The 21,480-nt window shown below is 32.0% G+C and overlaps 2 protein-coding genes across 3 annotated transcripts; one reads left to right on the plus strand and one right to left on the minus strand.

Annotated features, from left to right (window-relative positions):
- Positions 1 to 489: 489 nt before the first annotated feature.
- On the plus strand, positions 490 to 10,619 carry LOC111003242 (zinc finger protein 431). Of its 2 annotated transcripts, XM_022273647.2 has the most exons (13): positions 498 to 1,051; positions 1,313 to 1,447; positions 1,526 to 1,822; positions 2,113 to 2,235; positions 3,020 to 3,157; positions 4,813 to 4,940; positions 5,700 to 5,774; positions 5,848 to 5,980; positions 6,858 to 6,979; positions 7,672 to 7,903; positions 9,121 to 9,246; positions 9,612 to 9,812; positions 10,280 to 10,619. In XM_022273647.2, the coding sequence occupies exons 1-13, from the start codon at positions 944 to 946 to the stop codon at positions 10,493 to 10,495; spliced, it is 2,034 nt and encodes a 677-aa protein (XP_022129339.2). In that variant the 5' UTR covers positions 498 to 943; the 3' UTR covers positions 10,496 to 10,619. The 2 variants fall into 2 exon arrangements, with proteins under 2 accessions (XP_045484327.1, XP_022129339.2); XM_045628371.1 differs by lacking the exons at positions 9,121 to 9,246; positions 9,612 to 9,812; positions 10,280 to 10,619 and having other exon boundaries at positions 490 to 1,051; positions 6,858 to 6,969; positions 7,672 to 7,781.
- On the minus strand, positions 10,551 to 21,454 carry LOC111003245 (zinc finger protein 879). Its single transcript, XM_022273649.2, has 13 exons — positions 21,230 to 21,454; positions 20,942 to 21,073; positions 20,561 to 20,857; positions 20,219 to 20,422; positions 19,652 to 19,789; positions 19,397 to 19,524; positions 18,505 to 18,579; positions 17,185 to 17,317; positions 16,448 to 16,578; positions 15,808 to 15,937; positions 12,587 to 12,706; positions 11,958 to 12,158; positions 10,551 to 11,489 (listed from the first exon to the last, which is right to left on the minus strand). The coding sequence occupies exons 1-13, from the start codon at positions 21,335 to 21,337 to the stop codon at positions 11,349 to 11,351; spliced, it is 1,938 nt and encodes a 645-aa protein (XP_022129341.2). The 5' UTR covers positions 21,338 to 21,454; the 3' UTR covers positions 10,551 to 11,348.
- Positions 21,455 to 21,480: the final 26 nt, after the last annotated feature.

Below are 21,480 nucleotides of genomic sequence, written 5' to 3' on the forward strand. Positions count from 1 at the left end.
AAAAGATTTTTCTCAAACCCCATGCATATCGCGGCTTCTACGTAGTGAGGACAGCCAATAGAAAACTAAGTCAAGTTTTATGTTGTTATACTGTATTCTGTCTATAAAATATTAAAATAAGAGATAACAACTATGTTAATCAAATCATGTTGTTTGTAGTATAAAAGAGAAATGTTTAATTGTAACCAAACGGCATATCAAATTTAATTAAAGATTTGCAAATTGTTTAAGATCGTTGAGGCCTTCTAATTTTTCACGGAAACGAAAAAACCTACACTACAGATTTTATAACGAATTAACTTTGCGATTCAGAAACGATAGGTATACCTGAAGCACAGATTACTTTAATACTAAGTTTTCTATTCTTTCTCTTCAACGAGCTGTAACGAGCGAAAATTTTCTCTGTGGTCTGGTTCAGCGTGGTGTTTGAGCACACGCCGTTAACCATTAACTATATGGTCGTAGCGTTGAATATTCTGTTTAGTCTATTGGATATCTCATATCTGTCATTCTGTGAGTGTACGTGTTACGTGATGGGTCGTTGCATCTGGTGACGTTTATCTTGTGAATTGGATTTATTATAATAATGAATAAGCAACTTCGTTCTTGAACGCTCTGTTGTATCGTTATGCTACTAAATTGTTTAAATTATATGGTACCTATGACCAATACCAAGACTTGGCTAAGTGTAGCTGGAAGCGTACCGCATAGACAAAATGTACCAACGTATAACTCGGAATAGTGAACACTGTACGCCACACTCATGAGGCGTGATGTGGCCATAATCAAATGGACATTGCCGTTTAAGTTTTTAAATAAAACATAATATTGTGGTTAACATTTTAAATATTATTAATACAATAAATTTTAAGGTCAAAGCGAAATGATGCTTTAATTACCTGAAAAATAACTTGAATAATAATTTTTACACGAACATCTCGACATGGAATCGCTAAAATGTTGTAGAATTTGTCTTGAAGTGGATGGGTATATGCATAATTTGTCTTCAAATACCTTGGCTTTCTACTATTTGACATTAACCGGCATAAATGTAAGTTACAATTCTTTAAATTACTGTGTATAAATAATACTGTATATTCACTATAAATTTTTCTGTTATTGTTTATAAATATATTTGTGGAATAAATAATCGCACTATTGATTAAATAAATATTTCTGATTTATTTAATCATACAAAGCTCTCCTCGATTGGGAGAAATGTCAGTCCATTTAATTTTTGACTTTTTTATTTTGCTTCTCTTATTTATAAATACAAAGCTATTTTCCTTAACTGTAGTTTTGCATTTTACAGCCTCTGCCGAAGCTAAAAATACCAATGTATGTATGTTATGAATGTACTGCTCTATTGAAGAAATACTTTGTATTTAGACAGAAATGCCTCCGTGGACAGGCAGTGCTCCAAGCACTTTTATCAAATAATGGGGAGGTATTATACACCAATATATTTGTATTTTATTGTTTGATAAGCAGTGTTAGCAAGTAGTATAAAAATATGTTATAATAGGTAACAGAAGAAAACTTAAAGGACATAGGTAGAGAAAGTTTTGGCCTAACCTCAAGTCTAAAAATAGTTGAGAACGTCAGTTTTAACTATGACCCACAAGCTGACTTAAGAAACACTTATGATCCACCAAATCATATAAAGGAAGAGGATATTGTAAAGTTAGAGCATGATTACTTTTGTGAAGTGCAAGGTGATTCTAGTGATCCAATTGATGTAAATAATTCAGAAGGTAATGAATTAATCGAAATCCTTGAAGATGATGAAGATGCAGACCATTTGTATGAAACAATGGAGCAGGTATTTTATTTGATGGCTGGAGCAGTAGATTGTTTTTAATTGATTTAAAAATTATTAATTATTTAATTTTCAATAATCTTTACCTAAATACATGATTTTTATTTAAATTATACAAGGCTAAACTTCTGCTAGACGTAAATCAATTTATAATATATAGTAAAGGAAAATAATACATGTTACCACTGATAGATTGAAAAGTAACCTCACTCTGATAATGTCACAGTAAAATATACTTTAGTGATTAATCCTTGGTTGACTTAAACTTTTTATTAACTTAATTTTATTTCCAGCAATCATTTGAACAAATTATGCTTCAAGAACCAGAACCAAATATGCCAGTAGAAGTTGGTAAAAGATTAACAAAGAAGGATACAGAAGATCTCGATAATTTTTTTACTATCAAATATTATACAGTAAGCTTAGTTTATCGTTAATACGAGTGTAATAGAACTGATTAGACAAAATATTATATATGGATGATATAAAGGTTCATTTGCTAGATGCTTAGGGTCGCTACAGGTATACATATAGATAAATGAAAATATTTTGACTAATGCAAAACAATAACAATTTTTGACACTCAATTCTTGCACTTGAACCATAAACAAATGAGCCTTTGTCTATAATTGTTATAACCTGTCAGGCATTTTGTACATTATCTACAGTATGCGTGATTTATGTAAGTACTATAGACTAGCTTTAGGGAATTAGAGCAACACCCAATATGTCTCTTGTTACTAACCAGTTGACTAATCAGTGACACTAAATTCATGGCTTGATTTTTTTAGCACCAAGCAATTTGGATATTGTCAATCTTTTTACAGGAAGGGTATATTATAAAAGTAAGCAAAACAAAATTAGTAATCATACGAAAATTTAAGGTTATTTTTTATAAATTTACACAGAATATATTTTATTGGATTGTTTTGGTAGCAATATTTCTTTTTTGTTTTTTTTTTATATGCTGCTGCTCGAATTTTCGCGCGTTTTCTGAAAAAGGGATATTTAATTTCTGGGACACCGGGACTTGTAATTTGAAGAAGGGACAGTCCCGTTCAAAACGGGACGTTTTTTTCACATTAGCTTCCCCATGTGAACTTATATTTGATAGGTGCTAAAGAAATATCAAGCCAAATTTTTTCACCTTTTTGATTTTGGGTAGAAAAAACGTAAATAATTGTGAGCTACATTTTTTAGAAACAAGAGCTGATGGATAAAATGGAATTGCGTAAACAATCTATAAAATACAAATCGGCTGAATATAAATGTGAACTTTGCTACTCTTGGTTTCTTGATATACGTGGACAAGAAAAGCATGCAGTTCAACATGATCAGGTGAGACAATTGCTCCTACTAGCTAATCTAGCTAAACAGAGGTCAAAACGTTTCAAATCGTTTTCTTCCTCATTTTCCTGTTAGACCCTATGCCATTCCCTTCCGCAGAACCGTTCTAGGCTCAATACGCCCTAATAAACCCTAGCTTAAAAATTTTCCCCTGAAATCTATCCGTTCCTCTTAGTCAGTTTCCCAGAGATATTCTTTCCAAAATGTTAAAAAATTTGTTTTGAACTCTTTTTAGATTACATATTTAAAGTCTGATAGTTAATCACTACATAGTATAAAACAAAGTCGCTTTCTCTGTCCCTATGTTCCTTTGTATGCTTAAATCTTTGAAACTACGCAACGGATTTTGATGCGGTGTATATGTATAATAACATTCATTAAAAAGTGGAGAAGTACTGTTATTTTTGAGGTTTCTAATGTGATGTCGTAAGTAATTACATTTTTTCCGCTTACATTGCAAACGCAGGCTGAACCCTACGAGTTATATCAAAATAATGTACTAAGTATTGTACACATTGAAAAGGTCTACAGAAAAGTCCATGATGGTATATGTCTATCTTATGAATAACCCACAATAAATTTTTTTTGTCATTTACTTTTTACGACAAATAATGGCTAATTTTCGAAGCGATTTTTACCAATACAGCATTTATCCTTAACCAATTAAATACCTTGAATACATTGTTCATTTAATACAGCCCATTACAGCTTATTTAGCAGCGATCGAACGCGTATATTATCGGAGCTTTCCAGCTACGGAAATAACAATACATAATAAAAACCTGATTTTCATCAGCATTGCCCCCGTGCGAAGCTGGGGCGGGTCACTAGTATTTTATATAACGCTATAGCTATATGCTATAGCTTACTTCACTCACGTGTGTAATAAAATTTAATTTTCGTTAATCTTTGTTTATTTTCATTTTGGGTTTGTTTATTTTCGTGTATATTCGTGTATTTCCGTTAATCTTTGTTTATTTTCATTTTGGGTTTGTTTATTTTCGTGTATTTTCGTTAATCTTCGTTTAATTAATCGACCACGTATATACAAATTTAAGAAATGACTGTTTTCATATGGCATTTATTGAGACTGGAATGTCTGACCATAGGCAACTTTCTTAATACTCCTTTTATAATATAGGTCATACCCTACATACAGACCTTCACGTAAGTACGTGAACCCTCACTAACACACCATCACCTACAGATGGATCGTATACCTACAGATTACAACATAAATTACCAGCAAATCGATATATTGAATGTGATAAACAAAAACTGTGATATCTTTTACTAATAATGGCTTTGTTTGTTCCTTTATATTCAATATATATTATAATCTATCAATAAATCAATCTTAGATAGAACTTATAAACTAGAATTTAGTATGAATTTGTGATTTGTCAGTTGGAAAACATTTTTTTTAATAAAAAAAATATTTATATTAAATTTCACATAATTTCCTTAATAAATGTTTTAGTGCTCAATGTGCCAGTCTCTTGCTGATCACGGCTAAATTTAGTCCACCATTGTTAGTCAATAAATTGATTTAAGAAACATAAAACATATTTATAACGTAAAACATTGATTTAAATTTAATAGTTTATTGATAAGAATAGCTAAATACAAACACAATTTTTTTTCAGCTCCGGGGCGAGTTTTATTGCAAAGATTGTCACATGTATTTCAGGACTCAGGAACAATTACAAACACATACTAAATCGCATCCAAGATGGTTTTTGTGCAAGTTGTGTCCGCAGTCTTATACCAACTTGTGAGTACAAAATACTACAAACTAAGTAAACATGGTTCAATACAATATTTACAAAAGTCATTTAAAACAATAAAATAATCTTGATTATTAACTTATGATTACCAAAGCTATCTTGTTTCATTAGGATTAAAAAAAACTTATAAAGTTTAAATTACTTACTTTACTTTTTTGCATTTTATGGTGTTATACAGAGGTGTCGTTGAATGGAAGGAAGAAAAATCAGAATTAGAAAAATTATATTTAAGACTAGTCTTAGTAGTTATGTACACAAAGACAATCTTATTTGAACACTATTGCATATAGTCTGTTATTTTTGTCTGACGTCTTTTGCTGCACCAGTCATTTTGTTGTATTTTTTTAACATATTTTATTGATTAATAATCTTGATATCACAAGATATTTCTTGTGATATCAAGATTCATCAATCTTGATGATAATGAAATAATTTTCCAATAATGTAGCTGCATCCAGAGCTTTTTTTAAAGCTTGGCGGAGGCTCAGGCTCAAAATTTGCTGCTCAGCTGCGCAGTTTTTATTAATTTTAGCAACTTAATAGGTACTTAAAAGGAATATGATGCTACGTAGAGTGTATCATTGTATGGTAGAGAAGTTTAACCAACCACAGTCAAGATTTCGACGCTTCAGAGAGTTTGTTGTTAAATAGAGTGATGTTACATGAACTTTACACTGTATGTCATCATGCATAATAACTAATTATATATGTTTGTGAAAGCGTGACAATACGAATATTTTTTCCAGGTATCGGGCGAAACTTCACCTGTTATACCATCAAGGGCAAAAATACACGTGCGAACAATGTAAAGCGGTATTCACGTAAGTCCTTTTGAATGACTTTCTTTTAAAACCGCTCAAAATTCCGCTTATTAAAAATCCCTTCTATCCATAGAAACCGTATTATTTACCTGAGACACATCCGAAATCGTCACCCGATTGACTTCACGTGCTGTTTCTGCGGAATCTCGGTCGCTTCTCAGATCGCACTCAACGCCCATAAGGCGCGCGATCACGAAGGCCAGGAAGTGAGTAGATAGCCTAACCTTAAGCAATGAAAAATGAATATTTATTTAATTATAAGAAATCTTACAGCTTATAGTTATACATACTATAAGGGAGCGTCCAAGTATTAAGTAACGGTTTTTTTTGAGGGACGTTTCGATGCGGGATGGGGATTGAATTATGCCTTATTATTAATATTATTTTCGACTTTCCGATACTTTACACGACTTTAATGGCAACTTTTAGGTTAAATGAGTCACTGGTTGGTAACGAAACGTTTTACGATTGGGTACAGAATCACGGCGCGCTAAATAGGGCTGGGGGGAGGGGGTTGTCAAGAATCTACAAAAATTGCGTGACGTAATACTTGAATGCTCCCTAAACAATATATGTATATGACATAGTACATTAATAGACACAGATACATTAAAAAACTAAAGCAAACTGAAATTAAATTGAAACAACAACATTACTTAGAATTTAAAATACCACTTAAACAAAATCAGTCTTCCCGGCTTTCCCTTCCCACTTCTAGACTTTTTTTTTTGAGGTGGAAAACATCAATATCCTGATAATGGTATTTAAGTTGAGAAACTATTTTTATATGCATTTGTCTTGATTCTACACAAGACTGCTATACTTTTCTACTGCTATGATATTGACCATATAATACTGACCACATTGGTTTTCTAATGTAACATTTCATAATTTATTATATATTAATCTGTGAAATTTATAAATAATAAAAGAATTACATATATTTTTAGATATATTGATTTCTTAAAATAGCATAAATATGATGTCCTTAATTAAACTCTAAATGATATATGTAAAAAAGATTCTAATATTTTTGACAATCGTGAGAAATATCGTTACTCTAAAATCATAATACATATGTAGGAAGAAGATGAGATGACGAATGCATCGGCGGTGCACTGTGAGACGTGTGATATAACGTTTTCAAATGAGCAAGCGTTCAATGTCCACTTGACCACGACTATGAAGCACATTGGTGAGTACAGGTGAGTACGTATTGTAAACAAATAAATGTATATTGAAGATTTAAATATTACATATGTAAGGAAACATACAATACAGGTGTAGTATGTTTATTGTTAGTACAAGGGTGGTGTAGATAATTACTGAAAAAAGGCCGGCGGGATCGCGAGCCTTCTGGCATTGAGTGTCCATGAGGTGAGCCTCCTGCCCCCTTTTCTATTTAAAAAAAGTCAATCTCTTTTAACGACATCGAAGGGTACGGAATATGGGTAAGGCGTATGGAAAAAAATAACTTAAACTAGTAACAGTAGTGATTAACGATAAATATTAAACTTAATCAAAAACATTTTATTTAAAATAAATAAATTATTAGTAAATACTATCACCGTCGTATATGAAATTGATTTTAAAACACCAAAATAATAATTATTTATTCACACTGTTTAATTGTACTGTTACAAAACACGTGTTCTAAATAATATATAGACTTTACGATGTCGAATTTAAGTGTTGGTGTACGCACGCATCGTAAAAATTCACTCTCATAATTTTTCTCCATCGCGCCAAAAGAAATATAACTTCAAAATATTGTGACCTTTATTAGTATGTGTAATTCAAATTTTGCGTTTAGAAATTAAAAAAAAATTGTATTTTTTTTATCCTACCTATATTTGGTCTTCACATGGCAGCATTTTGAAATTTATGAATTCTACAGATACAGCTGCGACACTTGTGATGAGAGGTTTTCGACTAAAAAGGAGAGATTCTTGCATTCATTAAAAGTTCACAAGCGGCGTCCTCTACGAATTGAAAAACCGATTATTATGGTGAAAGCATCCGATAAATCCCAGACTAAGTCGAACAAACCTCGGGTAATGGTAACCTTACCGAAGAAGCGTCCAGTCAATGCAATCCAGAAAATCTTTTGGCCAGTGAAATGTAGTTATGTAAGTTTTTCCAATATCTATTTTTTTATACTAGCAAGCACTCAACGTCAAAAGAATGTAAAAAAAGAAATAAAATAATTTTCGACGACTGTTTTGAAAATCAGATATTTTTAACGCGTTAGGCTAACTCTGTTACATTCAATAGCGATTCCCATCTCGACATTTGAATGTTGAATGACAAATTAATGTTCGCTGATGTCACAACATTGGTAACGTGCAAAGTGTCACTGGCTCTGGCGACCCAAAAAGTCTTTTGGCCTCCGAAATGAGAGTCTTGCGACGGGAGTGCCGTGTCACTACCGCCAAATACAATGGCAGCTACAGTTGCTCCTTCACTATGTCGATCCAGCGGTACCTAGGCAAATCTATTGTTCTCCCACCAACAGTATCATGGAGCTTATTTCACCGCCCGATATTCAATTTCAATTTCAAAAATTCTTTATTCAATGTTCAATAAAAATTAAAAGTGCTACATGTCCAGTGTACATTAATTCCTGGAATATAACAAACTTATAACTAAACACGTTTTTTTAAAAGCCCTATATTGGCCGCGCTCGAAGTGCCCCAGCCAACAGCCTTTTTTTAAATAAATGCCCAAACAAGCCTGCGTGACGCCCAAAAAGGCCAGTCATCACAGCCCATAAACTTCCATTTTTAATGCGTTGCCGGTCAATTTTCAAGTTACTTAATCTTAATATATATATTTCTTGTGTGCGTGTGTATGTGACTGAACTCCTCCTAAACGACTGGACCGATTTTGACGAAATTTTTTGTGTGTGTTCAAGGGGATCTGAGAATGGTTTAGATTCACAATTTTGTCCGCTGGACAATGTTTTTTTAATTAATTTTTAATTTATTAGTAGTTGTTGATTTTGGAATGTTTTACATTGGATCCGACAGACGGCGCTACCATCGCAGTGTCAAATTTTAAATAATATTCGAATTTTAGTCTGTCCCGACAGTTAGCGCTGCGATCAAATTAAAAAAAAGTTTTGTTATCATTGTGTTATTGTAGACCATGGGCTGGATCGTTAGATATTGTCATAACATTTGAATTATAATTTTCATCAAAATGGTCCAGAATGTTTTAGCTCATTAAAAAAAGTTTGAAATTTTCAAATTAAAGACGTGTAGACAGGACAACGTCTGTCAGGTCCGCTAGTATATACATATATATATGTTTCTAGCCTATTATTATAAATATATATTTTTCTCAGTGTCCCGATGTATTAGTCTACAGCGAGCAGGAAAATTGGTTACACCACCGCCGTCAGCATCCGGAGAAGATGTATATGTCCATAAGGAGAAGATATATTTGCGAGCATTGTGGGAAGGGATATAAAGTAAGAGACGTTTATTTAATGCTTTGGAAGACATCTTAACTTTTTAGTATAATAAACGCATATAACCTGGAATTAGTGAGCGTGGAAGTGCTTTTCTGAATTTTTTAAAAATTTATTTATTATTTTAAAATTTTTAAACTACTGACTAATCGTAGCAGAAGGAAGCCGAACTTAATGTTGGATACCAGTATACTTAACTTTTATTTTGTAATTGTTCAAACATTCAATCAAATATAATTTAAACCGATAGTTAAGATATTATTGTTTGCTTATACCCACCCATAGGCTACACACAACACTGAATTCTACTCACAATTTGAGTAGTTGTTGGTTAATTAATTTATTTATTACCTGTTTCGTTTCAGTCCCGACATGTACTCAATTACCACATGAACATACACAATGGCGTTACCCCATACAAATGTGACGCTTGCGGTAAAGCGTTTCACTCGCGGTCGCTTCTTAGAAATCATTTTGTGGGTGTACACTGCGAAGAAAGGCCATTCGTTTGCGACACATGTGGATTGGCCCTTAAGACAAAGGGCACGCTGCATAAACACAACCGGGTAAGTACACTTTAAATATACGGGAATATTTCAGAATCGTAAATTTTAAATACGGATGAGATAAACTAAGTAACACTAAGGGTCTGATTCACAAGTTTTTATTTATTTAAATAAATATACATTCTAAAAACTGTGTATGCATAAAAAATACAAGAAAATATGACGTCACAAATTTAACACACATACACATCAATTACATTAGAAATTAAGCAATATATCAAAGGAAAAAAACAAAAGAAACCACCAAAAAATAAAACAAAAACAAATTATGAATAATAACTTAAAATAACAGTAGTTAATAATAGTTTATCCTACCTTATAAGTAATAAAACGATTACATTTGGAACGTATCCGGACATTGCGAAACAGATCCTAAATAAAACGGTTATTCTCATTATAAACCACATTTAATAGGTTTTGTGAAAAATGGAATGATGAAAGTAGCGATTATATATATTCTTTTTTAGATCCATACGGGCGAAAAACCTTTCAAATGTGACGTTTGCGACAAAGCGTTCGCATTCAAGACATCACGCAGACTTCATTATGAAGGTGTTCACTTAAATATTAGGAGAAAGAAGAAGAAGAAGTCGAAGAGAAAAGTGAGAGAAAAAGAAGAAGTCAAAGAGAAAACGGACACAACCCTGAACACTTCTCCTAAGTCTTCTTTGGTTGTCATATGAATAATTTTCAATAATACAACACATTTCCTATATATTTTTAATTATGAGGTAAAAATAAGTTTGAGTATTGTAGTGTATAAAGGTGGTTTGTAAATATAGACTAATATATCATTACACAAAATTATCTCTAGTTTCAATTTTTCTATGAATACAACTTTATTTTCATTTAAAAGTCTTTCTTATTTCAATACAGTTTTGTACTACATAAATGCTACAGAAATTAGGGTTTCTTCGATATGACGTAATCATCAGTTTTTGAGGGTAGTTTTAAAGAACAGGGGCAAACAAGTAAGAGGCTCATCCGTTTAAGTAATAACGCCCATGGACACTCAATGCCATAGAGCTCGCGAGTGCGTTGCTAGAAAAAGAATTTGAACGCGTAATTTTTCGTGAAACAATATTAAATTTATTGAATTCTCGTGTCACAGTGTCTGTAATCAAACTTCTCCACAATGGGTTAATCGATTTTAAATAACTGTTTTGTGCGTTTTTATCGTTTATAAATATATATAAAAACGGAAACATGAACATTAATCTGTTCGCTTCACAAGCGACAACATAACGTGAAATTATACGTCCCCCCTTAGGTTGCTCGAACATAATCAAACCCACAATTATGTCTTTTTTTTACATTTTGAATATGGTACAATATTTAGCTTCCACAGAGCATCAATCAGAACTATCAAAGTGACAGTTCTGGTTAGTTTTTATTAATATCCTGTGTGTGATTGATTGTGATTACACACTCTCTCTCTCTCTCTCTCTCTCTCTCTCTCATGTCCTATAACCCCTAGGTGGGGCAGAGGGCGTCCACAGCGAGTCTCCATCGCGTGATTACACTAGCTTAGGATATTTAGTTGGAGTAGTTATTGCGTGAGACAATCTTGGGCGGTTGTTCTCCATGCACTTTCCTTATGTGGCTCTTGCAGCTGTTGGATTGAGTGAACGCGTGACCACAGATCTCACACCGGTAGGGTTTCTCGCCAGTGTGCGTCTACAAAATATATAAAAGTTTTACGTTATATAGAATATTATAGACTATTTGTGCTTAATTATTATTTACTTTTTTATACTAGTGGATGAGTAGGGATGACTACAGGTTCGAATTTAATGACGTGGAATAAGTGATACCTTGATGATCTTATGTTCCAAAATAAACGTATTTTTAACATTAAGTTCGTAAATCAATAATGCTTGCTGGCTACAAATGTTAACAAGTGCATATTTCGTGATTACTTTTCTATAACACAGTCTTCTGTGTCTAACACGTCGACATTTCCGTATAAGACATGATACCGGTTTCCTCACAAAGTTTACTCTTCACCGTAAGAGCCAATATTAAATGCGTTACAAAAATTCTATTGGTGAAGAATATAAAGCTAACAACTTCAAGGATAAGAGTCGCTTGCTGCAACCACTAGGCAGCACTAATAAAGTGATAAACAACCAAATTATAACTCACCATAAAGTGACACCTCAAGGTATTCTTCTTCTTAAATGCCCGATTGCAAACAGTACACACATACGGACGAAGATCGGAATGCACAGAACCATGATGCGTTGCAAGATTTCCCGCACTGTTGAATCCCTTACCGCATCGGAGGCATTTGAATGGTTTTTCTTTTAAGTGTGTGTACATGTGGGCTTCTAAGCCTTTTTTGTACTGAAATATTCGGACACAAATTTCAAACATATGATACTAGCTTAAACTTTTTAAATAAAAATAATTTGAATTTCGAATTTTAAGCCATAAAGGTCATAGATAATTTAATCTGTAAATGCCATAGAATCACCAATGTCATAGGTAAAGACGTAATACAATTTAACTTAGGAATATGGGCAAATCACTTGGCACTGTCGGATAGGAAAGTAGCATGAGTATGTTAATAGGCCACTCGCGTTGCCAGTTGCTGAGTGTAAACACTGGCAATATTTACAGCAGCGACATTAACAAGAACACAGAGTAAATGTGGTGTAAGCATAGCGAAAAACAAAAATAAATGTAAAGTATACACAAAATTTAACTTTTTTTTCAAAATGTTGTTTCATAAGAAATAATAGGAATTTATAAGGCACGAACGCATTACTTACCCGCATTCGCATTCCACAGACGTCACAGATAAAGGGTCTCTCTCGCGGGTACTCCTCGTAGGGATGGTTCATGCGAAAGTGGGCCCACAACGAGCGCGCACTAGTTATCACTTCCGAACACTAAAATAGTATATTTCATTACAAGTGCGGAAAGCCTGTCATTGCAACGAGTTCCGCCGAATGTCTACCCGAGCCGAGGCGCAGCCGAAGGTGAGGGTTGACAGTCGGGACAAGTTGCAATGACGGTACCGCACGTGTACTGAACGACTATTTTTAATACAGTTGCGAAAAAATTAAGCAATTTAATTAAACTATTTGCTTTTTTTCTCTTCTCTCTACGGAATAAATTCGTTGCACGTAGATATGTAGCGACTTATATGTTTCCGGTAAATTGTTCTCCGAAGTATTTTGTGCAATTATACTGCGTTCGGGTGGTATTCATTCAAATAAAATATCGTCGAAATTACTCATTTTGTGCAACAAATAACTCAACTCGAAAGAACATTTTTGGAAAATGGCGCCAACCGCAACGAATATGAGCAAAGCTTGTTTTTTCTTTTCTTCACCCATTCTGGGTAGGCAAAGGGAACTTGGCCCATACAGCCAATTCTTCAGTAGACTATTTTTATTGAAAGAAAACCAAATCTAACTCATTGAGTCCAATCATTAAATCTGATATTGAAACAAATAGTAGCTTCTTTTTAAAATATTTGCATGAATCATAAAAACTTCTGTGATTTTTTTTGTAAAAACTTCATGGTTAGTTTTTTCTTTTTAATATTTTTTTTATTGATATGAAATAAAATAAACCTAACCTAACTTATTGAATCCAATTATTAGTAAACTTTTTAAAAATACGTATTTGCATATATTATAAAATTCTTTTTAATATTTTTTTAATTGATATGAAATGAAAAGAAACCTAACCGAACTTATTGAATCCAATTATTATAATATTTAGAAATCATAAAATAGTATATTTCATTACAAGTGCGGAAAGCCTGTCATTGCAACGAGTTCCGACGAATGTCTACCCGAGCCGAGGCGCAGCCGAAGGTGAGGGTTGACAGTCGGGACAAGTTGCAATGACGGTACCGCACGTGTACTGAACGACTATTTTTAATACAGTTGCGAAAAAATAAAGCAATTTAATTAAAAAATTTGCTTTTTTTTTCTCTTCTCTCTACGGAATAAATTCGTTGCACGTAGATATGTAGCGACTTATATGTTTCCGGTAAATTCTTCTCCGAAGCATTTTGTGCAATTATACTGCGTTCGGGTGGTATTCATTCAAATAAAATATCGTCGAAATTACTCATTTTGTGCAACAAATAACTCAACTCGGAAGAACATTTTTGGAAAATGGCGCCAACCGCAAAGAATATGAGCCAAGCTTGTTTTTTTTCTTCACCCATTCTGCGTAGGCCAAGGGAACTTGGCCCATACAGCCAATTCTTCAGTAGACTATTTTTATTGAAAGAAAACCAAATCCAATCATTAAATCTGATATTGAAACAAATAGTAGCTTCTTTTTAAAATATTTGCATGAATCATAAAAACTTCTGTGATTTTTTTAGTAAAAACTTCATGGTTAGTTTTTTCTTTTTAATATGTTTTTTATTGATATGAAATAAAATAAACCTAACCTAACTTACTGAATCCAATTATTAGTAAACTTTTTAAAAATACGTATTTGCATATATATGCAATTACGAATTTCAATTTATAATATTATAAAATTCTTTTTAATATTTTTTAAATTGATATGAAATGAAAAGAAACCTAACCGAACTTATTGAATTCAATTATTATAATATTTAGAAATCATATATCATAAAAACTTCTATGAATCTTTTTAATAAAACCTTCGTGGTTGGTTTTTTTCTTTTTAATACACATTGTTTTGACAGTTGGCAAAGAAAACGCACGAGTGCGGGAATATAAAAAATATTTTTTAATACAGTTGCTCAAAAAGTGGCATATTGCAGGGAGGTATAGCGTTCGGAAAGAGGACTATTACACACTCGTGCTTTTTCTTTGCCTTTCCCGCACTCGTGCGTTTTCTTTGCCAACTGTCAAAACAATGTGTATTATAAAGAAAAAACCAACCACGAAGGTTTTATTAAAAAGATTCATTGAAGTTTTTATGATATATGATTTCTTAATATTATAATAATTGGATACAATAAGTTCGGTTAGGTTTCTTTTCATTTCATATCAATTAAAAAAATATTAAAAAGAATTTTATAATATATGCAAATACGTATTTTTAAAAAGTTTACGAATAATTGGATTCAATAAGTTAGGTTAGGTTTATTTTATTTCATATCAATAAAAAAATTATTAAAAAGAAAAAACAAGCTTTGCTCATATTCTTTGCGGTTGGCGCCATTTTCCAAAAATGTTCTTTCGAGTTGAGTTATTTGTTGCACAAGATGAGTAATTTCGACGATATTTTATTTGAATGAATACCACCCGAACGCAGTATAATTGCACAAAATGCTTTGGAGAACAATTTACCGGAAACATATAAGTCGCTACATATCTACGTGCAACGAATTTATTCCGTAGAGAGAAGAGAAAAAAAGCAAATAGTTTAATTTAATTGCTTAATTTTTTCGCAACTGTATTAAAAATAGTCGTTCAGTACACGTGCGGTACCGTCATTGCAACTTGGTCCGACTGTCAACCCTCACCTTCGGCTGCGCCTCGGCTCGGGTAGACATTCGTCGGAACTCGTTGCAATGACAGGCTTTCCGCACTTGTAATGAAATGTACTATTAATATATTCTATATGTATGTATGTACTTTTCTAACCAACTTCAAAAATGTTAGGTTATCGTTTGACCTAAATTTATGTAATATTGGTATAGTAGAATATAATAGTCATACGGAGATGTTCTTTTCTATTAAATTAGGATTCCAACTTAGGAAGGAGTATAATTATGTTTCATTAATATCGGTTAATTAGTTTATGGGGTGTTATATAGGCATGTATTTAAATTATGTTAATATTTAAAGTTGGCTGATTTTTTCTAGGCTACATTTATCTTTCTTATTTTGTAGTTAACAGTATTTTTGGCAAGCATTAATAGTTTCATAATATATAAATATCATAAATTTGAAATTATTAGTGAAATGAGATGAAAGAAATGCCTATTTCATTTTCTCAATTTCTCGTACCATATAAATATTTTTACGTAATGCATGAATATACATACAAGGGGACATTTGTTAGGCCATTCGGCAGGTGTGGGTTTTGACACATGTGTTCGTTTGTGGTAAATAGAACTGTGTTCACGACGATCCTTCTTATTCGCGAACGTCTCCCCACATTCGCGGCATCCAATCCTATAAAAGTTTTAATTTAATTTTATAATAATAAATTAAATAAAATGATTAATATATTCATATTATTTAAACTTTTACGAATAATTTTCCATCGGGTATCTAAGAAATATCTGGGCTCTAAGTTTCGGTCGCGAATGTGTGTATTTCAGATTTCATTGTATAATCAAAGCAGACAATGAATTGATGACCAGGTAAACTTCGTATCAACAACATATATTTCTGTAAAATGCGGTCAAAAAAAAAGTATTTTTTTGGAAAAGGTCATCATCAAACATCAAATGTATCGAAATAGAAAGGAATTGTATTGGAAAATTAAATTATGTAATCTTATGTCTTTGTTTTCATTTTTAATAAACTTCCACAAAAATTTAAATATCAAATAATTTTAATTATTAGTTGATTTACATTAAATTTGACCGCTGGTCATGGGTCCAGCCATTCTCAAGTTTTACCGAGACAAACGAACAGAAATTTGTATATATATATATATTTATATAGAGATGTACGCACGTATTTTTCGTAGCATCCTTATGTTTTCTGGCCGTGAGGTGATGCCTTTTAAACGCCTCCTCATTCGCGAACTTCATATCACACTCGCCACAGTGGGGCGCTTCCGGATTGTCCTCTATCTCTGTTATCTCCTATAAAATTTATTTACCATAACAAAAACCTCTTTTGAGTTAAAACTTGCTTAATTGCAGGTTTTGGTTTTCGGCGAAACAATCATTTAGGAACAGCGCCGGTACTCTGTAACCCCCATTAGCGATAGCGATTACCACGATTTTAATTTGATTTTTTACGTATACTAAGATAGCGACACAGCTAAGAATACTGAGTGAACTTCATCGAAATATATTACGAAAACTTGGATCAGTATTGCTGTCAAAATTGGAAGTTATGGAGTACCGAAGCAAACGGCTATTCATACATATTCTAGATATTCATATTTATCTAAAAAAAATTTCAGTGAAAATTTCGTTTCCATTTCTCAATAAGTATTCAATCATTTTTTAATTTTAAAAAAATTAACTGTGTGTATTTGGGTTCTTAAAAAGTATTTACGTTACAAAACTATTGAAAACGACCAACTTAGAAATAGCCAAATATTTTTTTAAAGTACATGTGGCTTTAAGTAAGGAACAATCGTAATTATATTCAAAGAAACAAAAGGAATTAATTTATTGACCCATTATTAAGTAGAATGTCTTTATGTTTGATGATAGTGTGAGAAGAATTAACAAACATACATCTCGGTCTCTGTGCATCAACGCCTTATGCCGAATGAGTCCCATTCGTGAGACAAAAGGCAGTCCGCAAAAACCGCACAGAATGTCCGACGCGTGACGTTTGCGTACGTGACCAAGGATTGCGTTTAAATTACTGCAAGAGAATAATAGAGACTAAATATATAAACTATTTGGTTATTAAGTAAATAATTCATTCTATTGATATTAATGACAAGTAATAAGCACAACTAAAGGTTACAGGGGGGTAAACAAATGGTATACAAACTTAAAAGATTACACCGAAGATGAATACGAAATTGTAATTGAAAAATATTTTCAATTTCAAATATGGATTTATCTGGGATTTATAATAGTAAGAGCCTGTTTCACAATGTATGGATAAAGTGCCAAATAGCTATGAAACACATAAATTATTCGAAAGATAAAAGTTCCGAATAATATATTTCGGATTTCATGACGTATAGCGCTATCTGACAGTCGTGAAACGCAAAAATACTATTTATCCTACCAATAAGTAATAAATAGCTTATTTGGAACTTATCCGGACATTGTGAAACAGGCCCTAAATGTGTAAAAATATATATAACGCAGTTAAGTACTATTGGTAATTACGTACACAATTCATCAAATTAACTGATCTTAAAACATTAAATCTGTACAGTTGGTAAGAGACCAACACACAATTACACGTTTTTACAAGACGTTTGACGTAAAAGAGTGACAACAAAATACATATTTGTGTAAAAATAGGTTGACCGTTGAGGGTAGTGGTAATCGATAGACACGGACGTAGATTGCCGTGTATTGGACGTTTTTAAGTTATATATTTTTCCATATATATGAAACTTTTTTTTTTTATAAACATTTTATTTTGATATTTTAATAACTTTGCGTAATTGCTTGGGAAGTTTAAATTTTTTTTTTGCTTTGGCCCCTCAAATAAGGGGTCCCATTATAACAATTTGTATATGTGGTAACATTTAACCAAAAATCCTCCGGGCCTTATTTAATATAATTATTAGATTTAGATTATTATATGTCGGTGATTCAATTGTGGTCTTCTTAGTTCTTTTAGAAATATCCTATACTAACTTTGTTTCATTTTACAAAAATAAACCAAAACGAAACAAAAGTGTGTTATTTGTTAAAGTGCTTGGACTTATCATTTATAACTATTAATAGTTGGTACAAACAAACAGATCACATATAAATATGTTTTTTTTAATTGTATCAGAAATAAATATTCTATAACAATATAGTAGTATGTAACAGAGAATATAAACTGGATCCCTTTTGTTATTATAAACATAATATACATACTTAGTAACTTCATCACAGTGCGGACACTTGTATTTCACACCCTTGTGTTGTAACATATGCTGCTTAGCGCGATTGCTAAAAAGAGAATTTATTTATAAATTACCCTATGCAATATTTAAGATCTTTCTAATGTTAATTACATAGATAATGACTGAATACGTTTATCAGTCCTTGGGCTTGACAATCAAAATCGCTTTTCAGCCGTGCCACACAAAAACATCAATACATAACTTTAGTTATTGTAATTACATAAATTCATGATTCTACACGTGATCATTTTCTTAAAATTCATTTGTCGATGGGTTACGCCTACATCAAAGTGATTTTTTTCTCAAGCCTCTACCAATCAATTTCAAAAAATAATTATCACCCAATTGATTGGTAGTAATACGAGAGAGGATGCGGAATGTATGGAAGAATGTGCGTCTATATATATTTATATTTGTTTTATTTAATACTTTTTTAATCAAGCGGCTTAAAATTGAAGTATGCTAATGCGGCACTTTTCCAGATAATTTCTGATACAACATAGATTTTCGTCCTTCTATACTCTTAACTGATTTGTCAGGTATTAAGGAGAACAAAACTTTTTTATACATTAGCACAATTACTACGAATGTAGGATTTTATTTTTTTCTGTTAATTCTTACTGGCGCCAACAGAGCGACATTCTTCTACATTAATATTTTTAATACACGTATCTGAATATATAACGTATTTATTTACCACTCTAAATATAAGCATCTAAGTATCATAAAGTATTAAAATTTAAGCTGTAATTTATCGAGTTAGGAATAAATATGGTACTAATTCAAATTACCGCGAGCCCGATCCCTTTTTAAACTTGATAGATTCACATGTAAATACAAAATAATTAATTTATATTACTCACAATGTAGAAGCGATAAAAGGGCACTGTTTACAAAGATATTTCTTGCTATGAACGGAATACATATGCCGTTTGAGAGCCGCCCGACTGAATCGCAGTTTGCAAATCTCGCACTCAGCCTCACCTGCTGACTGAAAAATAAAACATTGTATGTAAAAATTGTCTCAAAATAACTTGCCTTACCCGGTTATATGAAATCATAAGGTCTTTAATATTTTTTCATAAAATAAAATTTTAGAAAAATTTCTATAAACTTACAAGATCGTGTCGTTCCTTGTGCATTTGCCAGAGTTTATCATTACTGAAGCATTTGTAACACATTTCACACTTGAACTCAGCTTTGCGGAAACGTTCTGAATCTTGGCGCTTTTTTATTTCCTCCATTTGCTCTTCTTTCTGAATGAAAACTCTTACTTATTTAGAAGAACTGTATAAATTCGTGTCTTAATATTCCTGTACTTCAAACAATTTATGAATATGTAATATTTATTTTATTCAAACCAAAAAAACAGCTGTAGCACCTTTTAAGTATGGGCTGTATCAGTGTCATGACCATTTTTTTTTCTAATATGGATGTAGGTGATCAAACTTTTGTGCCTGACACACGCTATCAAATTTTTAGTTCTAGAAATGGTCTCCACCTAATGTTTTCCTTCATTGTATGAGTGAACAAAATTCACTTAGAAAGACTGCAGAAGAAAAAGCATAACCTATGACTTTAGAAATGAGAATGGCCATTATGCAAGCTTTAATATGGGACATTTATTCGGCTCAGGTGTTTTATATACAATAAATTTATTCTACACAAAGAAAATGCTTACTTACTGTTGTCTCTGCAACTGTAAAATTATCGTCAAACTTTAAATCAATGTCTTTAGGCAAATTGATGTCCTGTGGAGTAATAAAACCTTTTCCCTTTCTTATTCTTATTTTATGCTGTTTTGATATTGAGACTACTGGCTTTTCTTTTTTTAAAGTTTTTCTAGGTCTCCTCAAAGGAGTTTTCTGCTTTTCAGTTGATTTTGATTCCTTAAAAGTGTAAATTGGTTGTGGTGAATAAGTAGCTGATTGCATGTTTCTTATACAATTTTTGTTTCTTTTGACTTATAACAACATATATAAATATATTATATTTTATCACAATACAAAAAATATGTACCTACATACCACTTTAACAACACCAAGCTTGCTTAAGGCAATTAAATCATCTTCAGAATCATCTTTTGTACCAATAAAATCATCGTCGCTTGGCCACTCTTTATCTGGTCCAGTATTAAACGGATCCATATCAAAGAACAAATTATCCAAAGGAACATTAGGAAATGTCTTTATTTCCACCTCATCATTTTGAATGTTATTCTTAGTGGGATCAATATCTATGTCACAAACATTTGTGGAAAGTGACAGAGTAGTATTTAATAGTATGGCTTCTCTATCAATTTTTAATATATCTCTTTCAGTTATCTAAAAAAATATTCAAGTAAATTAATTTACTATAGAACACAATATTTTAAATAGCATTTAAGTGTACTTAAATTAATGATTTACCTCTTCTTGGTAATGAAGAATACTTTTTAAAACCATAAGGGCTCTCATACATTTTTGCCTAAAGTAATAATACTTCTTCAATAACAAAGCACACTCTTGGCACGCATACATTGGCAACTTTAGCTGTTCTACCTGAAAAAAAAATTATATCGTAAGTAAACATTCTAGATTTTTAAGATCATGAAAGAATGTACTGTTTAAAAATCATCTGTTTTAAGTGAAATAATGATATTGTGTTGCATGTCTTGCTTATAAAGACAAAAAAGTGTGAATTTCAAATATACTTACACATATTCCAGTTATTATTTCATAAAAATGATCCAAAGACCCGGAGTGCAGCTTTAACAAATTAACACCCATTTGTAAACAAACCCTACAAACTTTTGCAGCAGTCATTTTAAGTTAAATTAATATTATTGCATTGAAAGTTGTTATAAAAAACAATAAATACAGTACAAGATTAGCTTAGGTAAAAAAAAATAAAAACAAACAATATAAAATTGAAAGAAGCGATGCTTTGCCGCATATGAGTTGTCTTT

The sequence above is a fragment of the Pieris rapae genome, chromosome 5 (genome assembly GCF_905147795.1).
Source record: "Pieris rapae chromosome 5, ilPieRapa1.1, whole genome shotgun sequence".
In the NCBI taxonomy this organism is placed as follows: Eukaryota; Metazoa; Arthropoda; class Insecta; order Lepidoptera; family Pieridae; genus Pieris; species Pieris rapae.

Coding starts and splice junctions, on each gene's coding strand:
- LOC111003245 (XM_022273649.2), bottom strand. CDS start 21,337: ATGACTGCTGCAAAAGTTTGTAGGGTTTGTTTACAAATGGGTGTTAAT. Junction 21,074..21,229: donor AAATAATAACTGGAATATGT/GTAAGTATATTT, acceptor TTTTTTTTTCAG/GTAGAACAGCTAAAGTTGCC. Junction 12,159..12,586: donor TCTGTGGAATGCGAATGCGG/GTAAGTAATGCG, acceptor CGAATATTTCAG/TACAAAAAAGGCTTAGAAGC.
- LOC111003242 (XM_022273647.2), top strand. CDS start 944: ATGGAATCGCTAAAATGTTGTAGAATTTGTCTTGAAGTGGATGGGTAT. Junction 1,448..1,525: donor TTTTATCAAATAATGGGGAG/GTATTATACACC, acceptor ATGTTATAATAG/GTAACAGAAGAAAACTTAAA. Junction 5,981..6,857: donor GCGATCACGAAGGCCAGGAA/GTGAGTAGATAG, acceptor ATACATATGTAG/GAAGAAGATGAGATGACGAA.